Source organism: Ascidia mentula, chromosome 9, assembly GCF_947561715.1.
Source record: "Ascidia mentula chromosome 9, kaAscMent1.1, whole genome shotgun sequence".
Taxonomy (NCBI): Eukaryota; Metazoa; Chordata; class Ascidiacea; order Phlebobranchia; family Ascidiidae; genus Ascidia; species Ascidia mentula.
In genome coordinates, this window is record NC_138574.1 from 1,929,130 (window position 1) to 1,951,007 (window position 21,878).

A 21,878-nucleotide genomic window follows, 5' to 3' on the forward strand; every position below is an offset into this window, starting at 1 on the left:
GGGCAATAATATCATATAACATAGAGTTGCCTATATTGGCGCAACAACATCCTGTAGAGTATTGTCCAGGTAACAATAAAGTGACAAATACACGCGACAGACGTCAACAATAAAGGCATTGTGACGTTAAAATAGTTGCGGCGCGGCGTCGTCGGTTTTTAATTACGTCTGGTATTTTATTGACATTTTGTTCATACCAAGAAAATGTTTTGCATTTCTATCTGAAGACAGCTGATACAAACTTAGCCAAAGACAAGGAAACTCAATCTACTTACATATATCGTTAGGTGCGTTATCATTTATAGTGACGTTCCATTTTCCAGCCTTTCGAGAAGCCTTGTTCATAATATCCAACCAATCTACAGTGTCTGAGTGACAAAGTAGGGGATTATGATGAACCATGACGGAACCTCTCACGATCTCAGTCAGTTTCTGCAATCTGAACAAAAGAAATTAAAGTTTTAAGGCTAGTTTTGATAAAGTGAGTTTGCTAGGTTACATAGAAGTATTAACATGGAAAAGTTGTAAACCATATCCCCAGCTCATGTAGTTTTTTTTTATGTTACGACGTCATTATATCCAAAAGCCAGGTCCTTCATTTAAATATTATTTCTCAATAAAATGATTTCGCTGGTATGAAGATCGCCAATCGAGGGTCAAATTTTACCCAAATTGAAGAGCGGTGTGGTGTACAAAATAATTGAGAATGACAACATATTCCCTTAAATATATTTTCGATTTTTCGTCCAAAATTAATGGCGTTTTTTGCAGTGGATTTGAGACGCAAGACATCAATCATTTTTTGCGCGCGTGTTTTATCGATAGCGACAGCAGGCAATGCGGAAAACCATTTGCAGCAAAAAATCGCCGAGGAAAACGCTCTTTTAGAGGATTCAATTTACAAGGAACATCGGCTGTTGAAAACGTTCCACGTTCGATCGAAATCAAATCTCCCAAAACGTCTTGGGAGAAAGAATGCTGAAGGGTAACGGAAAAAATTCAACGCACAATAGAATAAGAACTCGCCATCTGTTGTCATGAAACAATTGATATTCATTGGTCAATTGCGGTCCCGGCCTTTCATCATAGGCCAGTTATGTATCGTGATGGATCGGCACCGCTTACGACGAAAAAAAAAGATGCGTTCACGTTGGTAAAAACATTCCTTGTTGATTTTTTGTTTTGTTTGAAAAAACCTACGCTGTGTTAATCCTTGGAAGTCTCGCATTTGGCACTTACACTAAAAAATGTTGACAACCACCGACTTAAATTTCCAAGCCTCAAGCCTTCAGCCTTTTAAGATTGTTGATGCATTGTAATTACAAATCGTTATGACTCATGTATGTTGTTTTCTTAGACAGCGGCCGATTTTTCGAAATAGCAAACATAGCAATATGTTTGTTGGTTCCGACGGCAAAGATTAAAACTGAGTTGAGTTGAAAACACGAGCAAACTCTTGAATCAAGCGTGGAAAACAAAGTCAGTCACAGGTTTTTACGATCATCGGACAGTTTTTTAACGATTTTTTGTAAAATTGTTTGGAGCAAATGGGTGAGTGGCGCGACTAATGCTAACAACCCTATGACGATTTTATACATGAAGGAAACCAAAAAAAAACCTTATGATTTGCAAAAAGTGTCTGAATCCGCAACACAAACATGTTTAACACGAATTACACCTATTGGTGAAGCGGGAAAGCTTGTGTATTTTAGAAAACAAAACTCCGTCTTCTTACTTAATAAGTGCCAAACTAGGATAATTCAGTTCAAAAACGCAAGACTGTTAAGACACATTTCATAATTTGAAGTTTAAAAAGGGAAAGCTTGAGTTGTTTTTGTTGTGTTGACGTAACAAAATACAGGAAAACACGAAACTATTTACGTGATAAATTGCATTTCGTGTAATGCGTAAACCAGTTTAGCGCGCCGCAAATATTTACAATGTGAAAAACCTACCCCGGTCCCCATGTGATTTGAAACCACAAGCGAGGCAAGATTTATCTCACAACGATATGTTGCGGGTTTTTGGGTCTCCCGAAGGACATGGAAATCGTGCGGATGATTAAATGTGACAAGCGGACAATGGCAATGTGATTATGACGTTTCGATGCCGGGAGAAGAGGGGGGTGGTAAACAGAGGCTGCCTGAGCGACGTAATTTTTTTGTTGTTTGCTTTGTATGACTCCAATATAAAAATATATACACGTACGTTTTCCAATCTAGGGAACTGCGAAAGAGTGACTAAAGGTCAACGTCATTTTGAAAGACAGGAATAATAGTTTCGCCTAGCAGAAGTTGTATCGTCAGTTTTTTATCCCATAGAAATAACATTAGAAACTAAAAAAATCTCCACGTTACGTTACACGAGGTACAAATATTCCCATTGTAATTTGGTGTTTTTCCCTTTATTTGCAGAACCTTAAAAACTGCAAACATATTCGAGGTTAACAGATTTTTGAATAGGGAAAAGTAAAAAAAAACGTTCTTTCATTGAAAACCCCCATTACTAAAATGATATTTAAAAACACATTGCTGATCTTAATTTTGTATCAAAAAGGTTGTTAATCACAGCACTGGAAGTGAACCTATATGTCGGTAATAATACCCATAAATAACACCAGGACTTCAATGCAAATCAACTGCCGACATAGCGGCGCTTCGGCGGGAAACTGCTTCCGACAGGCGTTTATTAAAAGCGGCCAACAGGAGAAGCGATAGCATCAAATTTCAGGTTATTTCTTCCTACTGATTGCCGACGTGTTTGCGTCAACTCGCACAAGACGAAGGCAACCAGGGCGCCCCATATACACAATCTTTATTGAAGATCGAAAACGTTTCGTGCGAAGCCGAAGGTCAAGCGATGCAGAACAAGAAGTTTGGATCAAAGGCCTCTGACGATTTTTTATCAAATGTCGGTCAAGTTGTCAACCGCGGAACAAACAGGAATGCGACGGAGGGTCTCGATTGCTGGTTGCAAGTTTGGCAAACGGAAAAAGCAATTTCCCTGACCTTTAGGAAAAAGGTTTTTTTTACGAACCCCTTTGCCAAAGTAGCATCCAGCGCCTGACTGGGGCATATCGACGATTGACCCAAAGGTACCACGAAGTGGAAATCTGTGTGCCTGCTAGTCTACCAGCTAGCATGTGCCACGGTCACCAGCTTCACTGATGAGACCTTACAGGTCGAAACAGTGTGTACACCTGTCTGCAGCTCTCAATTTCAGTTAAGGACAGCAGAATGTTTACCAACCTTTTACAATTCGGAGATTACGAATTTACCCCTTACATACAAACACATACAAGAAGTTGTGTGCGATTATAGAAGAGCAAAAGTTAAACGCAGCAGTTTAAATGTTTGCCAACTTCCAGAATTGCGCGTGGATGGAGTCCTGACCAAACAAACCCACGACTGGTTACAACACCGACAAATATTGATGTTACGCTCGAGTCACCCAGACGTCCTCATTTGTAAGAACACCAGGAAGTCTTAAAAACGTCTTTTCGAAACTGGAGGAGGTCGTATAATGAGCACACGGTGAAATGCCTTTGTATTTCCATGAGTTCATGATGCGCAGAGAAACATACACGACTCAGTGCTTTGAATGCGGTGGCAGACTTGTATATTGATGGGATGAAGCAAGACCACAGCCCAGGGAGAAATTACCCATCCACACACGCAAGTACGTCATAATGTGATATCACGTCACGATTTGCGACATAAGACGATGTTGGCGGTTGGTTTTTTAATCTTGGTGTCTTGCAGGGTACACAAACATTATACAGTAATACGCTTTCGAACAAACCTGTTGTTAATTTGGAAGCCATAAACCTATACATGATATATTTTGATATGGTATAGCGCATATATATATCAATGCAATGAAATACAATATATATATATATTTCGTTTGTTTAAACAAATGGGAGTTCACTTTAAATGTGTTTTAATATGTTAAGACATGTCGGAAAGTTTTATTTGGTATCGTAAATCCAACGCGTTATCGCCTGTGTTTGGGATTAATATTTAACATAAATTTAACCAAAACCACACACCGGTCCGCAAAAAAATGGCAGGTAAATGTTCCCAGTAAAAAAAAATAAAAAATCAACACAGTGTAAACATTGAAAGCAGACATGAGGTGTAAACTACGGTACCCGGGGTAAATCCGATCGTTGGTTCTTTTAATCTGGCACGCCAACTTTTAGCATAAATTAGAAAAAGTTCATACTACATTTTAACAACGAAATAATGTTTAATGCAATGGCATGATTGGCAGGATCGCCCCATTGCGCATATCCTTACTTGGCGATCACAGCTATCGTATCGAGATCATTGGGATTACTTGCTTCGCCTGGGCTACTACATTTTAAGGTAACTGCGGTTCTACAAGGTTTACCCATCCTTGCTTTGAGAAGATATACTAGTTTCAAGAAAGGTACCTTAGATATTGCATTCCCTGCTTTGGGTCTTGTTTATTATAATTCAATGTGACGTAGACGGCATATTTGTTGTCGAACAACTGCCTCCCCCTGATGATACGGAGTTTGTCGAGAGGCAAGGCATGGACGTAGTTGAGACCGATGATAAGATAACCAGTAATCTCCTCAATGTTCTGCAAAAATAAGTTGACATTCAGAAAATAACCACCTTCACTGTCTCGTGTAAGCTGCTATGTGTGTGGGAATACGTATCACCCTGCATTTTCATATTACGCAACATGTTTTTTTTTTCAATTAGCTGGTGGTAAAGTAAAAAAAAGCAAAATGAATTGAATTAGCGATAAAAATGGAAATGAAATTGTAGTATTTGCTTTAAAAATACACTTCATATATTTTAAATACAACAGATCTGAAAGTGTCGGAGAAAGTAGGTCAAACTTCAATCCACTTTTTTCTTGGTGGAGTTAATTGCACACGTGACCAATTACACGAAAATAACATGACCCCAAAGTTGTCGTTAAGCAAAACAAAACAAAATTTACGTGGAATCGCTTCATATAACGTGGTATCACAAAAATTTCGCCGTAACTCGCCGGTAGCTTTGTTCCTGCGATAATTGCTGCCCACTTGACGCGGGTGAACGAAGCTTAAATATAGGAGATATGACCCACCATGAAGTACACCGCAATTATCCGTCCCGAAAACTAGTCATTACAGACTTAAACCCATTGCGTAACGAAGTACACCGGTCCGGTCTTCGTGTTGTGTAAGCAAAGGAAAGCCATCATCGAATGAAAACGACGTCGTTGAGCTCTTACAGTTATTTGCGTTTAAGTCGGCATCGTGTGCAATTAAATCTGACAATGTCCCAAGGACGGAACCAGAGTAAGTGGGAACAATTGAAGTTCCAGATTTGAGGCGTCTGTTCCCCGATTTTTTTTTAGCGCGGTCTGTTCACCATATTTGGTCGAAACTATCGCCGATCTCGTGGGTTTCGAAGCAAGTCGTTCACGGTGACTCTATGTAGAACTTCAGATCGACAAAATCTGTTCATTTCAATGCAATGTCGTGGATATTTGCATTTATCAAGTGGAAAGGTTTCGTATGAAAGTGATGTAAATGCAGTTTCCACAAAAACAAAAACCGGACAACTGTCTTTCGCACCAACATCCTCTTTGTTACTTTTCATGTATCGCAATAACGCCTACAATACCGCACTCGTATCATGGTTTCAGGGAAAATACTACTACACCGGGTCACAAAGTTTTTTCCAAACTTGATCCAAATATAAGCCTTTTTAGAATAGAAATCTGAACGAATTTTAATGTTTAGGTGTGAACAGGGCAACTACCTGTTATTTTTGGTTATATATTTGAGTTGAAATACTGCACGAAATCGTAACTTTAATATTCGCACGGATTTCTACGTTACATAGGCTTATATGTGGATCAAGTTTGGAAAAAAACTTTGTGACCCGGTGTAAAAGTATCTTCCTGGTTTCAGTGCTAACTAATGACATTTCTGAAAATATTGCCCCCGGGGCAAATATTGTCAGAAAAAATATGCACAAGTGCTTTGAATTCGTCGCCCACTAAAATGTGGTACAAACGGATTTCCGACCGACTCAATTCCACAGCTCCGCATTGTGACGTCACCGAGGCGCCCACAGTTGAGCTTCAAATTACGGAGCAAGTCCAAGTCGAAAATTACATTCCGCGCTTTAAGCGGGCGGAATAAGTCACGCTTGACTGCACATAATATTAAATTCCGCCTTGCACAACAAAAATGAGCCATTTCACATTCCAAGGTTTAATATTGCTTTACACACACGATGGACTTGTTATCATGGATATATTTTCGCCCACACATGTTGATACGCCATGGTTTGTAAAACAAAAAATTCCACAGAAAACAATACGGTATATAAAACCAGTTGACACGTAGAAACATTTTATGAAATTCTGAAGTGGAAAGATGGATAACTCAGAGTTTATATTCAAGTTTCGATGTTCTTGATAACCAAGAAACGTGCAAACAAACTTCATCCAATAACAGATTGCCTCCAACACCTTTTCGCGTTCACACAAGCCCACAAAAACGTCGTCACTGCGAAAACATTCCAACAGCGCGGCGGGACAACGCACGCTAGTAAAATTCAAGTTGAAACCTCACACTACGCAGGTATTGACATGTTGTCTCGGGGTAACGCGCGTAGAACGGAAGGAGCACGCACCCAAATCGACACAGCCAAGCCGTTTACGGACAAATAACTTAGTGCGAAACTGTAGAACTTTTTGCGTGAGTGGGTATGGAATGTGGGAGAGTTGGCGAGTTCAAGCAATCCGGAAAGGATGCAGCACTCTTTGGTTGTATTACGAGTGAAAGTTTTTCGTCCTACACCCCACCAAACTGCCTTTACACGTAAACATTGCATTCCTGACCTATACTTTAATGTATTATGGTGTGAACGGAGCAGAATTTAACAAAAATCCTTATTGATTTCATGATAACAGACTTGTGGCAAATGATAGCAGATGAGAAAGTGGCGAAAAAGTCATAAACCTCAATAAAAATGTGTATGACTTCGCTAATCAAAATTCAACGATGAATTTGTCTGAACTTACAGAACGGGGACCCGACTTTAACAAAGTTGAACTTACGTCGTATCAGTGAAAACGAAAACCACTACAAGAATTTTTTAGTGATTTTTGTTCAAAGTTACAAAAAAAGAATGACTTTTTACGCTGGAATCTTTGGGTTCGGCCAGCGTAACGATGCAGGTGTAAAAGTGCAGAGGTAATCACTAGAGCAAGTGTAACACGTCGCCTTGTTTAGCGGACACTCGACACGGTTGTGGCAACATCTGCCTGTTGCGCCATGCACGTCAATAAAGGGACTTCGCAACTTAACGCAGACCTCACAGAAGCTGTCTGCGTCGAGACTAGGTTCACTCGAACTGTCAGTCATGCGTGACGAGGGGTGGCGGACCTATAGTTCAAGGTTGAGCGTCAGAAGTTTTGCCATCTCACAGTTACGAGGCCGAAATCGTTGTGGTTGTCGTCCAAGATCAAGATGTATGACATGTTTCTCTTCGTGTCAAGGGGAATGTGAAGTAATTTGGCTGCTTTGCGAAAATAGGACTTGAAAATGGGCCATTTTTGTGGTATTGTCTATGCTCTTTGGTCGGGAAATACCACAAATGCATGCAAATATAAACTATGATTGTCAAAGTGACTTTGGAAAGATAAACTTCAAACGAGTTATATTCGTGCTAAAATTATTGCTTAAAACTCGACAACGCGTAGCTTCTAAATAAGGAATTTAAATCGTCAAATTATTTCAAGGTATAGAAGGGAAAAATACCAAAAAATTGTGAGTCCGAATCATTTGAACATGGAAACGGCTGTCGAACCGCGTTTTTCATCGCGAACTCTTTCAACTCAGCGGCGGAAAAATAAAATACCTGAACGACAGAGTGGGCTCGACGAATGTGAGATAATGAACAGGTAAGCCCGCAGGTTAAAAACGCAATCCGACGAACGCTGGTTTTTGCGCGTATGCCATCGAGATAAGACTGATTGCTATCGGAAAGATATTATTGCCTGTCGGCTTGAGGAAAGGTGCGGTACGAACTGCTTCCTTGGGGAACGCTCGACAGGATGAAAAACAAGCGTCACCATATTGCGTGACCGTCTAGTAGCGTGTCGTCCTGCTAGTTAACAATTAAAACCGTGCATGTGGCAATTTGCGGGACGTGTTTCGAATGATATGCTAAAGTTTCTGACGTTAACACAAACAGCAAACCAATACCGTGTGCTTGTAATTTGCAATTCGCCACATGCACAGTTTTAATTGTCGTTTCGGGCGATATCTTTCTGGAAGTAGTTTCTAAGGCACGCCTGAATCGACACTACAACCAGTTTTAAAAGTTTACGAACAACAAAACTGTTTATTGCTTAGTTACCACGCAACCGCGGACGCCATGGTCGACTAAACCGAACCACCCATAAATGACTCACCGTGGCTTGTGCCGGGGTATTAGACAGTCCCCAAGTTTAATGAGGTTGCAAGCTTACACATTGGCAGCAACTATAAGACGGGGGGATTCGCGTCACGCCAAAGGCTATACAGTTGCGTTATATGGACCACAGCATTGCGTGTATCTGCTTATCGCGTGGGACTTAACCGAACCTAATGATTGACATGACACAATGGCGAGCTTGTTGTTCCACGGTGACTTGACATAGCTGCCTTGAACAGGCCTAAGCGAGCAAGGTTAAATAGCCCGAATAGTTGCTTGGCTTAACGGATAAATAAGCGCCACTGGCAGTAGACTCGTAATCTTGAATTAAGGTTTTCGCCCGCGTGAAAACGGCGTCGATCATTGGATTAACGCAGTCTCACTTCTCAAGCCGTAAGTTGCCCTTTTCATATATTAACCATAGAAATCACGTAATACGCCGTGCTTGTTGACACCTGAAACATAATTCTAATTCTTCATTCGACGTTCAGTCAACCGTGATTGCGATACTTTTTCTTTTAAACTATTTAGAACCAAAGGTGAAATTTTATATTAGGGACTTTTCGCGGTTAAAACGATGAGTAAAATCACAAAAATGAATCACAAATTGTAGTTTGTTGTCTACACTCATGCCACGGTGTCAAAAACCCACGACTTTTCATAAATATACCAATCGTTACCACGGGGGGCCAAGTCACAACACATCTTAAAAATAAACATTTCAATAAAGATGTACAAAATAAGTATAGGTGCATGCTAAATTCCAAAGACAACGTGAACTCGGCCGCCTAGTTAGAGTCAATTACAGCTGAACCCCCCTCCGCACTATACTAATCGGTGCATCGCCAACACTCCAAGAAATCCCTAGTAAGCATCCGAAGCAAGTTGCCTACCAAGCAATCCTTCGAAATCTCTGAAGATCCGAATTGTGTTGTAGGTGTCAATTATAGCGCTAAACCCGTCACATTGGACGAAGGGATATCGGCTAGAAATGAACGCTAGTATCAGCTGCGTGGGTTCGAAGTTATTACGTCTGTATGGGATTATAGTAATACGCCTGGAAGCATCAGGCTTGGGTAATTCCGTCTGCTACTAGTGTCTCGAAAACAAATAGAGCTGCCAGGAAAATCCTATTGGAATTGTTGTTACAAAATACTTGAAATAAAATAAGAAAAACGTCCAAAGGTAGCGGGGATATTTCCAGACTGATCAGCCCTAACCTTAACTCCATGTACCTGACGGGAAAGACGTTCCATTTCGAAGGCAAATACAGTAAGGTTTTCAGTTGACTCAGATGTATAAAAACGTCAAGTCAATACTTCGGTTGAAAGCTTATCGTCATGGGTCCGGTTTTTTTTTTATTTTAACGCTAATGCAGTTCTCAATTTCGCAAATTATTTCCAATTTACCTTTGGTCAAAAACTGACTGAAAATTTTGAAACAAACTTCGCGTTATTCAAGCGTAATCAAACACATCCAATGTCATATACAAATACCTCGACCTAACCGTGGTGGTTTTTGCAAATGTTTTACAAAACCAGACACACTAAGGCATACACAGTTCGACACCAGAAAAACACTTTAGGATAACACGTGATGTCACGTGCCATGTTTAACTGCGTCAACTGAATTTTCGGGACTTTTTCAACCTAAACGAAATCAAGGTATTTTAGAATTCTTTTACCCGAAGGAATGACACGTTCAGGTTCTGTTGTTCCAAGCCAGTAATTTCCAGGTTTCCCTTCACCACTGTACAGTTTTCATATCTTTTCCACATTTTCTTGTAGTGATCGATGCGATCTTGGCCCATGGACAAACCAGAGCTGGTGCCGAAGCATATCGACGAATCGTTTGTATAACCTTTATGACAAAACAATGGGATGAAATGGCGGCAGAGTTATGGCAAGGATTTAGGCCTAAACAAGATTAACCAAATATTTTAATATAGACTTTGATATTTGAGGAAAATTTCCGGATTTACAAAAAAACAAATGGCTTGATTCTGAGAATAAAAAGACTGCCCATACTGTTGTTAACAGCTTGATTTTTTTCATATTTTTGTGGACGCAATTGACTTTATTATACGTATAATAACATTACGCGTTTATTCTATTTAAACTTTTATAATTTTTTATATGTTCAGACGAGAAAACAAACGCGAAAAATGGGGATTATGAAAGAAGGCAACACGAAACTTTTGTCTGGCAAATACAACATCCATATGCGGGTGTTACACCTAGCGCGCGAGCAAACAGAATCCAGTGATTTCAGGCGCGCGCGTTAGTTAAGGCTTGTTTTACATGGCGAAGCTCTGCTATTAGCCAAACCGCAAATTCCAGCTTATCGATACGACATGCTAATAATAACTCGCAAGGCATGGGCTTGTTGTCTGATAATCTGCCATTGCTGGGTCCCTGTAGGTGTGTCATACGCGACTGTGTTCAATCCAGCTTTTTGGGTAGCCTTGCTCCCAAAAGGCGAGTGCGGATTTCTTATCAATCGCTTCAGTTTAAGCGAAACTAGCACATTTTCCAAAATTCCTGACTTTTTTTTACTTAAATTTGTTTTTTTTCCAAAATTTCTGTAAAAACCGTGCTCCTTGCTAAGCTCGGCCGCTTGGTCTGATCCTAAATACATTAACAGAAAAACATAGTAGCAGAGGGAAAATGTCCACCACTCTATTCGCCCTTACTTCGCAACATGTATTTGGGAATCGCAATCGCAATCTACTTTTAAACACCAAAGATTTAAGTAAAATACAATTGATGGAAGTTTATTGGACAAACTGAAGGGTAAGTTGAACTCGTCTTTCTTAATCAACCATTTTCTTTTCCCTAATTTGACGAGATTTGTTTTTCTTTAAATTAAATAAACCCAGTAATTGCAATTAGCCGGACCAATATCGATTTTCCAGCACAAAATCGAGCAACAAAATAAACAAAACATTTAAGGTGAACCCGGCTGTTGTCATACAATAAGGCACAGCACGGTCGTACGTGAGTAATATACAAAATTTAGATGAAAATGCCATGGGAATTTTTTGGGACGAACCAATATCCACATTTTGATACTATAAGATCGAATAGTTTGAGAGAAAAATTAGATATAGCGGAAACGTCAGTAAACCACATGGGAGACCAATACATTAGAGTTGAACCGTATATTCCAAATACAGTTCAAAAATCTTAATGATACGCCTGGAAATTTGGTCGTGAGACTTTTTAACCCCAACCAATCATGAAAAAAACCTTCCTATTTTTATAGCGAGACCGTCAGTGGAATCTTCATACTCATAGCCATCAAAGACTGGGAGGCTTTTCAGGAAAAAAAACAATGGAGGTATTGTTTTCTTATTTGTATGCAGCTGTCGTGTGGGACCTCCACGCCAGAGAACACTTCGCTCTGCTTCGGTGCACAAGCCACCGTGCCCCAGGACCTCGTATCCTTCTGTATATTGTCAAGTGCGAAATGAACCCAAGTGAACGATGCACACTTTTGGGCGTTATTTTTCTTCGCCAAGTTGAAGATTGTGGTTGATTTCTAAGGAATCGAAATTCTGGCACAAACAAACGTTGATTCTACTCTACCGACGTTTTGTAGCCTGTTCTACCTTGTGGTTTCCAACCTGAAATCTATCGCGTACCACTTCGAAGTCCTGTACAGTTGCTGCAACCCGCCTACGTTTCATTAAAAAAATTATGGCACAAATAACTGAAGTACCATCATTAAACCTTGTTTTCGTCACGTCTATAAGCGTATAATTTCAACTTGTAATGTATAGGTTAGCTTTCCAGCACAAAACATTTTTGCCAAATATGTTCGCGTACCCCCTGGATGTCTTTCGCGTACCACCGGTTGGAAACCACTGCGCTATATGAACGAGGCTTCATCAATATGGATGATTTCGCCATAAATTTAATCAAGATTGTCGTGCGCAACGGAGTATTGTCACATGACATCGTGTTTCAACACATTCCATCACACACCGGGGCGGGTACGTTTTATCCTGCACCTGGTGCACAAAGCTTGTTGTGAAGAATTGGTGGAAAACACAGGCTGATATGAGAGGGCACAACACGTTACGTGACCTTTGGCCACCTGATGCGACATTTAGAGGCAAAATGTTTAAAATTCCGTGAGTGTCCTTGCTTTGACATCGCATATAATTTAACATGGTGAAATTCACACCATGTGGGGACTTATTTTGACATTTGTACGACCATATATTCACGCCCTTGGACAATTTAGTTGAAATTGTTGTAAAACAATTATACTGTTTAATAGGAGAACGACTCACTGTTTTGTTACGCAACGCAACAATGCAGTGATTTTTGCTTGTGTCAGTAAAGCATACGGTGGCACAAAAGGTGGCGGAATGACCCTTGTGGATATGTTAAAGCACCATATCGCAAAATTTGTCGCCTAAATGTGCATTAATAGTCGCTAAACGAGTCGTCGGCGCGCAACACAAAATCCACGTCGCAATCGATAAGTCAGATCGAGCCTCGGGGCACAGCAGGTAAGATTTTGTTGGAAATCAATAAAATGCTAGAAAACCTGCGACGCACTGTAGCCACTGGGTCGGGGTCAAGATCAAAAGGTTCGCCAGGGCATGGTCTGTTTGTAAAGTTGTTGGTCGTAAAACAGAAAGGCTTTTGAAAATATGTGCGACTTAGCTGTACATGTTTCATTTAAACATTAGCATGACAATACTGTTTTTTGTTGTAGTATTTTGCGATAACTTGAAAATATAATATGTGCGTTTCTGATCATAACGACGCACAAGATTATTGTTTAACTTGCTTGGAAAATCTCAGTTATCTAATTGCACTGGCTCAAAAGCAAAATCAGGACATTTTGACAGCCGCTGATACATAAGCACACAAGTAATCGGCCTACATCTTCTCTGCTAAATGGAATTCAAGTCTACACTCGGTTGGCCAGAGTTTGTATAATTCACGAACAAACTTTGACTTCTGTGTAAAGCACAGTTAGTGACGTCCTTTGCCTCCGCGGACACAAGATCTTAATGGTGTATTCATGTCTCTCGCCATGTCCACCGCAGTTTTTATAGCGCTACAGAGACGATCCCAAACGAAATTCCATTAATTTCACGCCTTATCAACAGAATTGCTGTTCTCGTACTGGATAAAATCGCCATGGTGTTAGTCACAAATGCCCCTATTTTAACTGAGTGGTGAACCAAGGTGTCATACTGAAGTGGCATGTCAAATGCGTCGCATTTTTGCAGCGAAGAGCGATGAGGCGTGTACTGATGACTAACGGGGTCTAGGTTGTGCACCGTTCGGTTTTGACACAATTGTTTGTGGTGCAGGAGTTTTCAAAATGAAAATGAACCGATAATTCAATATTTGTACAAAAAAAGTTAAAAGGTTAAATGATAAGGGCAAACGTTTCGCTCCATAACACGTCACAAAATAACTTCTTAAATGTTTTTTTCAGCAGTAATTTGGTATTTGCGAAAAAGCAAATTTTGAATCAAAGCAACAAGTTCATCTTTTAGGTTATACAACACCTTTTGCATACCGAATTTGCCAATGTTGTTTACCATGAAAAACACCTAGCAGCTCACAGACAACCATTTCCTAATAAAGTGCCGCAAGTCTGAATCTACTATCTGTGGCATCAAAGCATTTCTGATTTATGGTTGGTTTGAGTTCAGTGTGGAAACCGAAAACTAGCGTATACGCCAATACGCAATGTATATCAAGTGGAATTCAATGCAAAATGAATCAAACACCACTGAAATTCCTGGTATCTATGAAATATATAACATGTATTGACATCAAATGCATCATAACCTCGGGTCAAGTCTAAGACATAATAACCTCAGGTCAATTTAAGTCAAGATAACCTCAGGTGGTGAGTGTGAGTATTTTATGGTTTTGCGTTGTAAACGTTATGCTGGTAAATCGTTTCAAGATGCTGCATTAAATAGTTACATAGGTAGTGGTTGTTATATAGTACCTAGAGCCAAATAATCCCGTATGGAACAAACAACAAAACCACAGGCGAGATTCTGCGGTTTTTCGAAACTGCGCTTAATGGCTGGCAAAACCAAAACAAAATTTCGCCATAAGTGCTTGACAAGGGCGTCGTTTGTCGGGTTCAACAACAACTCTACGAGGTAAGAAACAGTCGGTAAATGTGCCGCAACTACGTAACACACCGAGGCTTTCGCAGTGTAACTCGACACCAAAGAAATCTTCACAAAGGTTTCACGGCGAAACGTCCAGTTGCGCGAAAGTGAGTGCAACCCAATCACACCTCACCAAGCCGGTGTTACCAAATCCCAGATGAGGATTATTCACAATGTTAACACATGCCCGGTGGTGTGCCAACATGCGATAGCGGCGGCAAATTAAAGGCCGCACAATCTGGCACTATGGATGAAATACATGCGTCACGAAATTTTCCCGAAATTTAACAATCATTTAGGGATTTGTGGCTTTTTTGGTGATTCGTGAACGGTGACGTTGTACGTGGAGACGGCAACGAATGAACGCATTTTGTAACTTATATCGGCACAATTAAACATAATGTTGGAAGTTACATTAAAAACGTATTAGAACCAAATTTTTATGTCTAAACAACTTTAATGGAAATGATATTACTGCCAAGAGTGAAAAACAGCAGTTGTGAAAAGCAACTGCATCCCACACACGTGTTATTCCAACATTGCACTGCCTGAAAACACTTACATTTGCACATTTGATGAGAACGCACAGCGACCGCGGACAACAATACAATACCCAGTTCCCGAACGCGTTGGATCGATGAAACACTAAATGTCGTTTTGCGATGTTCGCCACAACATCTTTACAAACAGTGAAGGTTGGCGCTTCGTGCTGAAGCCAAGATGGGTATTTAATTAGGAGACGCCTTCACTCCAGCGCCACCCGCAACGTACACGTGAGGTATCGATTAATTGATTGGCGCTAACCCCGATAAACGGGAACTGTCGATTGTATTCAAGCGATAGCAAAGGTACCTGTCGGTCTGGAATATGTGTGTAAAAGCCAGACACTGCTGGGTTCACGTGATACAGACAGCTGTATTATTTATCCCAGTTGAACGAGCAACCATACAAGGACATTTGCACGCTCAAGAAACCCTGCTATAAATAAAAAGATTTAACTTCTCTGTTCGCTCGCCTGTATTTCACATTGAGAATCATTGTAGTTACAATCTAAACGTCTGTAAAATGAATTTCGTAGCAGTTACCTAGGACATATGGTTTGTTTTGAAGATTTATAAAGCAAAGTGGTCATGTTCCTGTTTTAAATTGTTTAACAAGATAACGGGTTTTCATTGAACGCGGTTTGAGAACATCCAGAAAGGTTTCAGAAATCAATGGGAAAATACTACGCATTCTCGGGCAGATCATGCCGGGGCGCAATTGATATTGTTGAAAAACTCTTTGGAGATAAGCAATGTATTCCAAATATATTCCAGATTGCGACAGGAAACTCCACGAAGTAAAGGTGCACTCTTTACTTAAACTCCCAAACTGCTTTACGACCGTCACCAGGGTTTAATGATTGATGAGTTTTATTTTATGACGCCTGGTTGTTCTGCTATTGAATGCCTTTGGAATATTGGTTCCTATTCAAATCGACTGTTTCAGTTTACACTGACCCTGAGAGCAAATTTCAAGCGACCAAGGCGAGAAAGCCAACATAAAACGTGCTATTGATGTTATGTAATAGAAAAGGGAGAGCGACAATAGACCGGGGATTTTGAAACGTACTTTTGACGATTCTCATTAATACCGCCTCACTGGGTTGGTATTGAAACTCGGAAATTGTAGAAAGATTGCGCTGTTGATAAAAGTTCAATAAACAATCGTTTCGCACTAATTATTGTGTAAGACCTTAAAGTTCGACTTCTACAGACATTTCCAACAAAATCACAATCAAAGACATGCACTGGTGACAGTAGATATTATCTTACATGGATTTAGTGAAAAAAATCACTTGACGTGTATTTTGCAAAGGCGTCAGGGCGTCGGTGCCATGAATATTTAATCAGATCTTTGTTTTCTCCGAGTGGACGGCGAATTGCCGGCGCATTTTACCTGCGCGAAGCTCAAATTTCCGCAACCCCAAGAGAGCCGTGACACGGTATTAATCAATCAAATCAATACAATGTAGCAGGACATTACAAAGCGGAAGCAATTCGTATGAATAGGGTCCCGATTTGGCGCCGAAGGACGTTGATTGCGTGCATGCATGTGCTTTTAATTTCGTTGTGTGGGAACTAATGGTCTCTTGGTCAAATGAAAAAGGTCACCTGACGAACGGGTACCTTTTTCATCAGCGTAATAGCTTTTTCAACAACATAAATAACCTCAGCACCGTTTTGAATAAAAAATAATAACAGTGATAATATTTGGTTTTACGGCAAACATATTGTTTTGAGCAATCATAACCTTTACGTATTCCACATTACATAACGCCAGGCAGTTTTGATTTTAAATTATATACAAATAAAGAAGTGATTTGTGACACTTCCCAGAATATGATTTCGATGTTCCAAATCCAAGATGAAAACCTACATCGCGACAATGTTACAATTTTAACGCACGAAAAATTCATCAATTTAACACATTCGACACGACTTCTTTGGCCACAAAGGAAATTTGATAACGGATGACAAAATCGGTGATTTTAGCGTTTAAAGCCAAGACTCCGGCGCTGCAAGGTATGGATTCAGAGCGGAGAAGACAAAAGAATACATCGCTCAGAGCACATAACAAACATATACCTATCATCAACGATTAGTTCCACCTTGGTGCGTTTACTGCGCCTCTGGCTAATTGCACAGCTTGCCTTTATCGCTCGAGTCTCGAGTGTTGAGATTTTGGCACGAACGCAGAAGTTTTAATTAAGACCGCTGCATCGTGGCATGTCTCACAAGCAACAGCCTGGCTATAATCAGGTTGTACACTGAGGGTTAGTTCAGGAATCAAATTGATTTCCCTTCGAACACTCGCTACTAGATTACCAATCCATTTCAGTTATTTATTTTTCTGCCAATGTTTCAGAAATTTTTAAAACTTCATAAAACAATTACAATAAAAATACCAACTTTGAATTTCCATATTTTTTCAGCAATTTTAAGTGTGTTGCAGATTTACTGCTATTTTGTAATCAAGCGCACTAAAACATAGCCCAGCAAAAGTTTACTCACACAAAAAATACCCATATTGCACAGCCATGTCAATTTCCTGAGGTACTCATTGTGCCAATAAGTGCAACACGATTTTCGTGCCTGACACACATAAAAATCACCTTCCAGGAATAGTTTCGACACATATTCATTTGTCGCAAACAACTAACAATAAAAATTTTAAATATTTACCATCGATTTGCAAGAATAATCCAGCCAGCACGAAAGAAGTTATGATATTCGTTGTCTTCATTGTGTATGATCCACAGCCATTCTACTGCAATACTTCATACATAATCAAATTCTGCACAAATTACAAATTCTGTGAAAAGAATATGCAATATTAGATCATGGGCCCAGTACAAAGGCACTGATAACCCTTTAGTGAAAAGATCACTAAATTATGTATGTAGGTAACCTTTTACTCATACAAAGAATAATCTGGTTAAGTCTCTTTTCACAGCAATACACCAAAAACAATGATCTCTTATGTAATCTTATTTGTTGTTGTGCCAATTTACCAGTCAGGTACCATCAATAACTTTGATTCAAGGATTTCTTGTTTCCATTTGTAAAGGGGTTATTTGTTTATGATTTTAGTTACAAAGTCCTACAACGGTATTTAAGTAAAAAGCATTTTTTTTCATTGGGAAAAAACATGTACACATACTATTTTCCTAAATCTCAATCCACTTTCTAATTAACTAAAAAATGTTGAAAAATTGAAGTAGAGCCTAATCCTACGACACATTAAAACACGGTAACGTTTAAATAACTTCGGTGCAAGTTATTTAACTAACCCCTTGCCTCATGGAGCACGGCGCAATTTGTTTACTTAGGCCTTACATGAGGTATTGTCTGACAACTGTACTGTAAGTCTAGGCGACGAGGGACACCAGTTAACTGCATTTGGCATTCTAAGAACGCAAAAAGTGCCAACAATCTTGACCATAAGAACATAAGCTCACCGTTGCCTGGGCAACTGGATTGATATTCCTAACTCGTCTTACGTCAGCAAAACTTTAACAGATATAGTTTATGCAGATATAAAACATTAACCTATAGCACAGTTTATCGTAGCGTTTTAACTGCCGTTAAAGCAACATTTATTCGCCTGTAACTGCCTAAGTTGGTCCAGGTAAATTTCGCTCTACGCTTCCTTCGCGAACGGCCATCGAGTGCTGGGAAACGGCTTATCGCTTTACAGTCGCTTAGGTACGCCAGGCACGACGACCTGGAAGCCTGCAGGGATTACCTTCGCTCGCTGGTAAACCTTCGCACGCCGCGCTGCGCAAACCAGACTGCTCGCGCCGAGCGAACGTCGATTGCCGTTGTTGACGCTCCCTCGCTTGACTGTGACGTCATAAGTGATGCTCTCGGCGATCAATCGGAATTTGATAAGTTGTACCGCAATGAATCGCGCGGGCTTCCCGCTTTTTGTGTTAGCAAACCGCTGTGGTCTTGCGAGATCAGTTGTTTGATGGTCAGCTTTAAAGCGAAACATAAAGTAATTCGAGAAAACTGACGCGCTTTTGTGTTGGGCAGTCGATTCGATGCAAAGAGAAGAATTCTTTACTGATACTTTGGTTTTCTTCAGTCGCGTTTTTTGCAAAATCGGTGATTCAAAATCACCAAAGGCGCCGCTTTGTTCTGCAGCGCTATAATAGACGCATAGAATTTGTTTCCAGTAGTCGTTAGGTGGAGCACTCTAATGCCAAATCGAAAATTATCAACGACAGGCAATTTCGATAAGGTGCTCCACCCATTTATGTGTGAAACTAATCGGAATTCATGCACAGGATAACGTTGTCCAATGTAAAGTTAAAAAACCTCAAAACACTTCACAAAGCAGGAAAAAATAGCAACGTTATTCGACCACTAATTGCCCTGGAAATAATGTTCAATTATCGTTCTTTTTATTTATTTTGTGCTTCGATAAAACCCAATTCTCATTTTCAACTTAACAAGCTAAAACCGATTCGCCAATCCACGAACATTAAACCTTTCGAACGTGGGAAAAAATATATTTTATCAATTTTTTCTGTTGCCTTTATAATAGTAACACACTAAAACGCTATATCTTGTTTATCATGCTTCAAACGCAACACAGTCACACATAGATGGACTTTTCAATGCCCTCCACCTTATAAAGTTCTGGAGTGGGCAGAAGGGAAAAAAAGGGCAAATTTTTATTTTTTCTGGAGGTCAGTTTGATGACTAACAAGTGATTCTGAACTGCGTAGATTCATCTCTTTACAACTATTAAGTGTGGGCTGTGTACGGAAAGTGATTAGTTCCGATTGCCGTGAGAGCTGACAACTCTTTCTCAGAGAGAAAATGCTCACAATCAACACATACATAGGAACGTAAAGAAAATAGCAGGTAAACAAGCATGCAATCGAAGTAATGGGAAAGACAAGGACTGGGGAAATTTGCCGGACAAAAAGCATCGATAGCTTGCCGGTATTGCGCAATTCGTCACTCAAAGAAAAATGCAAACACTGTGGGTTGTATTCGCTTTGCTTGCGTTCCTGCAGCATTTGTGTGGAGAAATGACACGTATCGTACAAATTAGAGGTGACGATATAATCGTTTCTCCTATATATTGCGCTTATGTCGACAGTGTATGCTTTTAAACAAACCTGTTTAACCTAATGTCAAGACACCAAATAGACAAATTTGGAGAACGATTCTGCTACAAATCTGGCTTTTCACCGATGGAAAATCTACTTCGTTTAATAAGATACGTGGGTATTCCATTTTACATAATATATTGCTGTGCATTCTTATTGAGGGGCAGTTTACATGCGTGTTTAATTAGTGACTGAGCCTATAAAATCTCAATAATGCTTTCGCATGTGAAGTGTTGAGATGAACAAAAAATATTCTGCCCTAAAAAGATTTGTTTTAAATCCTCAAACAAAGAGAACATTCTGTTAAAAGGAGATCTTAAGTTGTTTGTGTATTTTCCCGCCACTCGCTTTGTGACGTCTGGCACCTGTGACGTAACAATGTATTTGCTTGGGAAATGAACGCTGACTCCGTTTATGGGTTAGTTTTAGGTTGTGTTGGTGTAATTTGTTGGGTTTAGAAACGTTATCCTAATTTTTCTAAGCTATGTATGTTTGCAGCCGTGTTATATAAGTGATGAATTGTTTTCTTTTCAATCTCCTGAACCTCAACGAGTATTTATTTGTTGGTTTGCTGACAGTTGTATTAATTCTATGTTCTTTTTGTGTTAAGGTCTACAATTGCCGAGGTAAAACAACAGGGTAATACAGTGTTGCAGACGACATGTTGTCCAACCGTAGATTTTGCGCAGCAGATCGCATCGCACCTGTTAGTCAGTCATCTCCATGCTGTTAGTAAGTGTATAATCTGTTAAGAATTGGTTTTATAGATATACACCATTATTTTACCCCATCTAATCACATTGATTAGAGTTTATATTTTTGAAATCTACTGATAACTTTATGGTCAACAAAAGACTCAGTAGCAAGCTATGTTCAACAGCTTCTGTAGTAAATCATTATCATGTAATAAATCCTGATGCCTGCAGGCATGTAGGCGATATATGTGTATCTATATTGAAAACCTTGTGAAACAAACGAAATTATAACAGAAGTTTTATTACCACATGGTATTGAAATTTCATATTTTTACCACACCGGGATTTGAGCCCCGGGTATCCTGGCCACGAATCCCGATCAGGTTTTCTTCTTGGTACATGGTTCGGGCGCTTGACCAATGCTGCCAATCACCCGCATACAGTTGAAAATCGACTTACACACGCCACTTAGTGTCAAAATAGAAACGTTACTTACTGCCACTAGAGGGTTTTAATTTTCGACTGCAAGTCGTCCAGATCCCCTTCGGGGTCCGTGAAATGGTACCTTTTGCACAACCCCTTACAACGTTTCCATACCGGTTAAAACTGTGTTGTCCCAATACACTATCTAATTATTATTAATGTCTGTTTGTTCGGTGCTGTTATAGATTGAAAGGAAATTGCTTTTGTTTTGCGACTCCATTTTAAAAAACAACAATCTCCATTCGACCCCTACTGAACGTTCGAAAGCGTGAATGCAGAATCCCTCGTACAAAATGTTAATTTGCTTCTCGAAACCCAAATAACATTTGACCCCAAGTAATGTTCTGGTTATCGAGAACGTTATCGAGAACGCCTAATGTTCTGGTTATCGAGAACGTTTACCGACCAGCCATTGA

The 21,878-nt window shown here is 39.9% G+C and overlaps 2 protein-coding genes across 3 annotated transcripts in view; one reads left to right on the forward strand and one right to left on the reverse strand.

Annotated features, from left to right (window-relative positions):
• Positions 1-17,975, reverse strand: part of LOC145913115 (epidermal growth factor receptor-like) — a 42,017-nt gene extending 24,042 nt beyond the window's left edge. For both annotated transcript variants that reach the window (XM_083000654.1, XM_083000653.1), the window contains exons 1-4: positions 17,844-17,975; positions 10,144-10,319; positions 4,439-4,611; positions 276-439 (exon numbers count right to left, since the gene is read on the reverse strand). In XM_083000654.1, coding sequence (XP_082856780.1) covers positions 276-439; positions 4,439-4,611; positions 10,144-10,319; positions 17,844-17,904 — 574 coding nt within the window. In that variant the 5' untranslated portion in view covers positions 17,905-17,975. The remainder of the gene's footprint in view (positions 1-275; positions 440-4,438; positions 4,612-10,143; positions 10,320-17,843) is intronic.
• The window catches only part of LOC145913121 (bax inhibitor 1-like), a 160,622-nt gene that overhangs the window by 37,713 nt on the left and 101,031 nt on the right, over positions 1-21,878 (forward strand). The gene's annotated exons all lie outside the window — the stretch shown is intronic.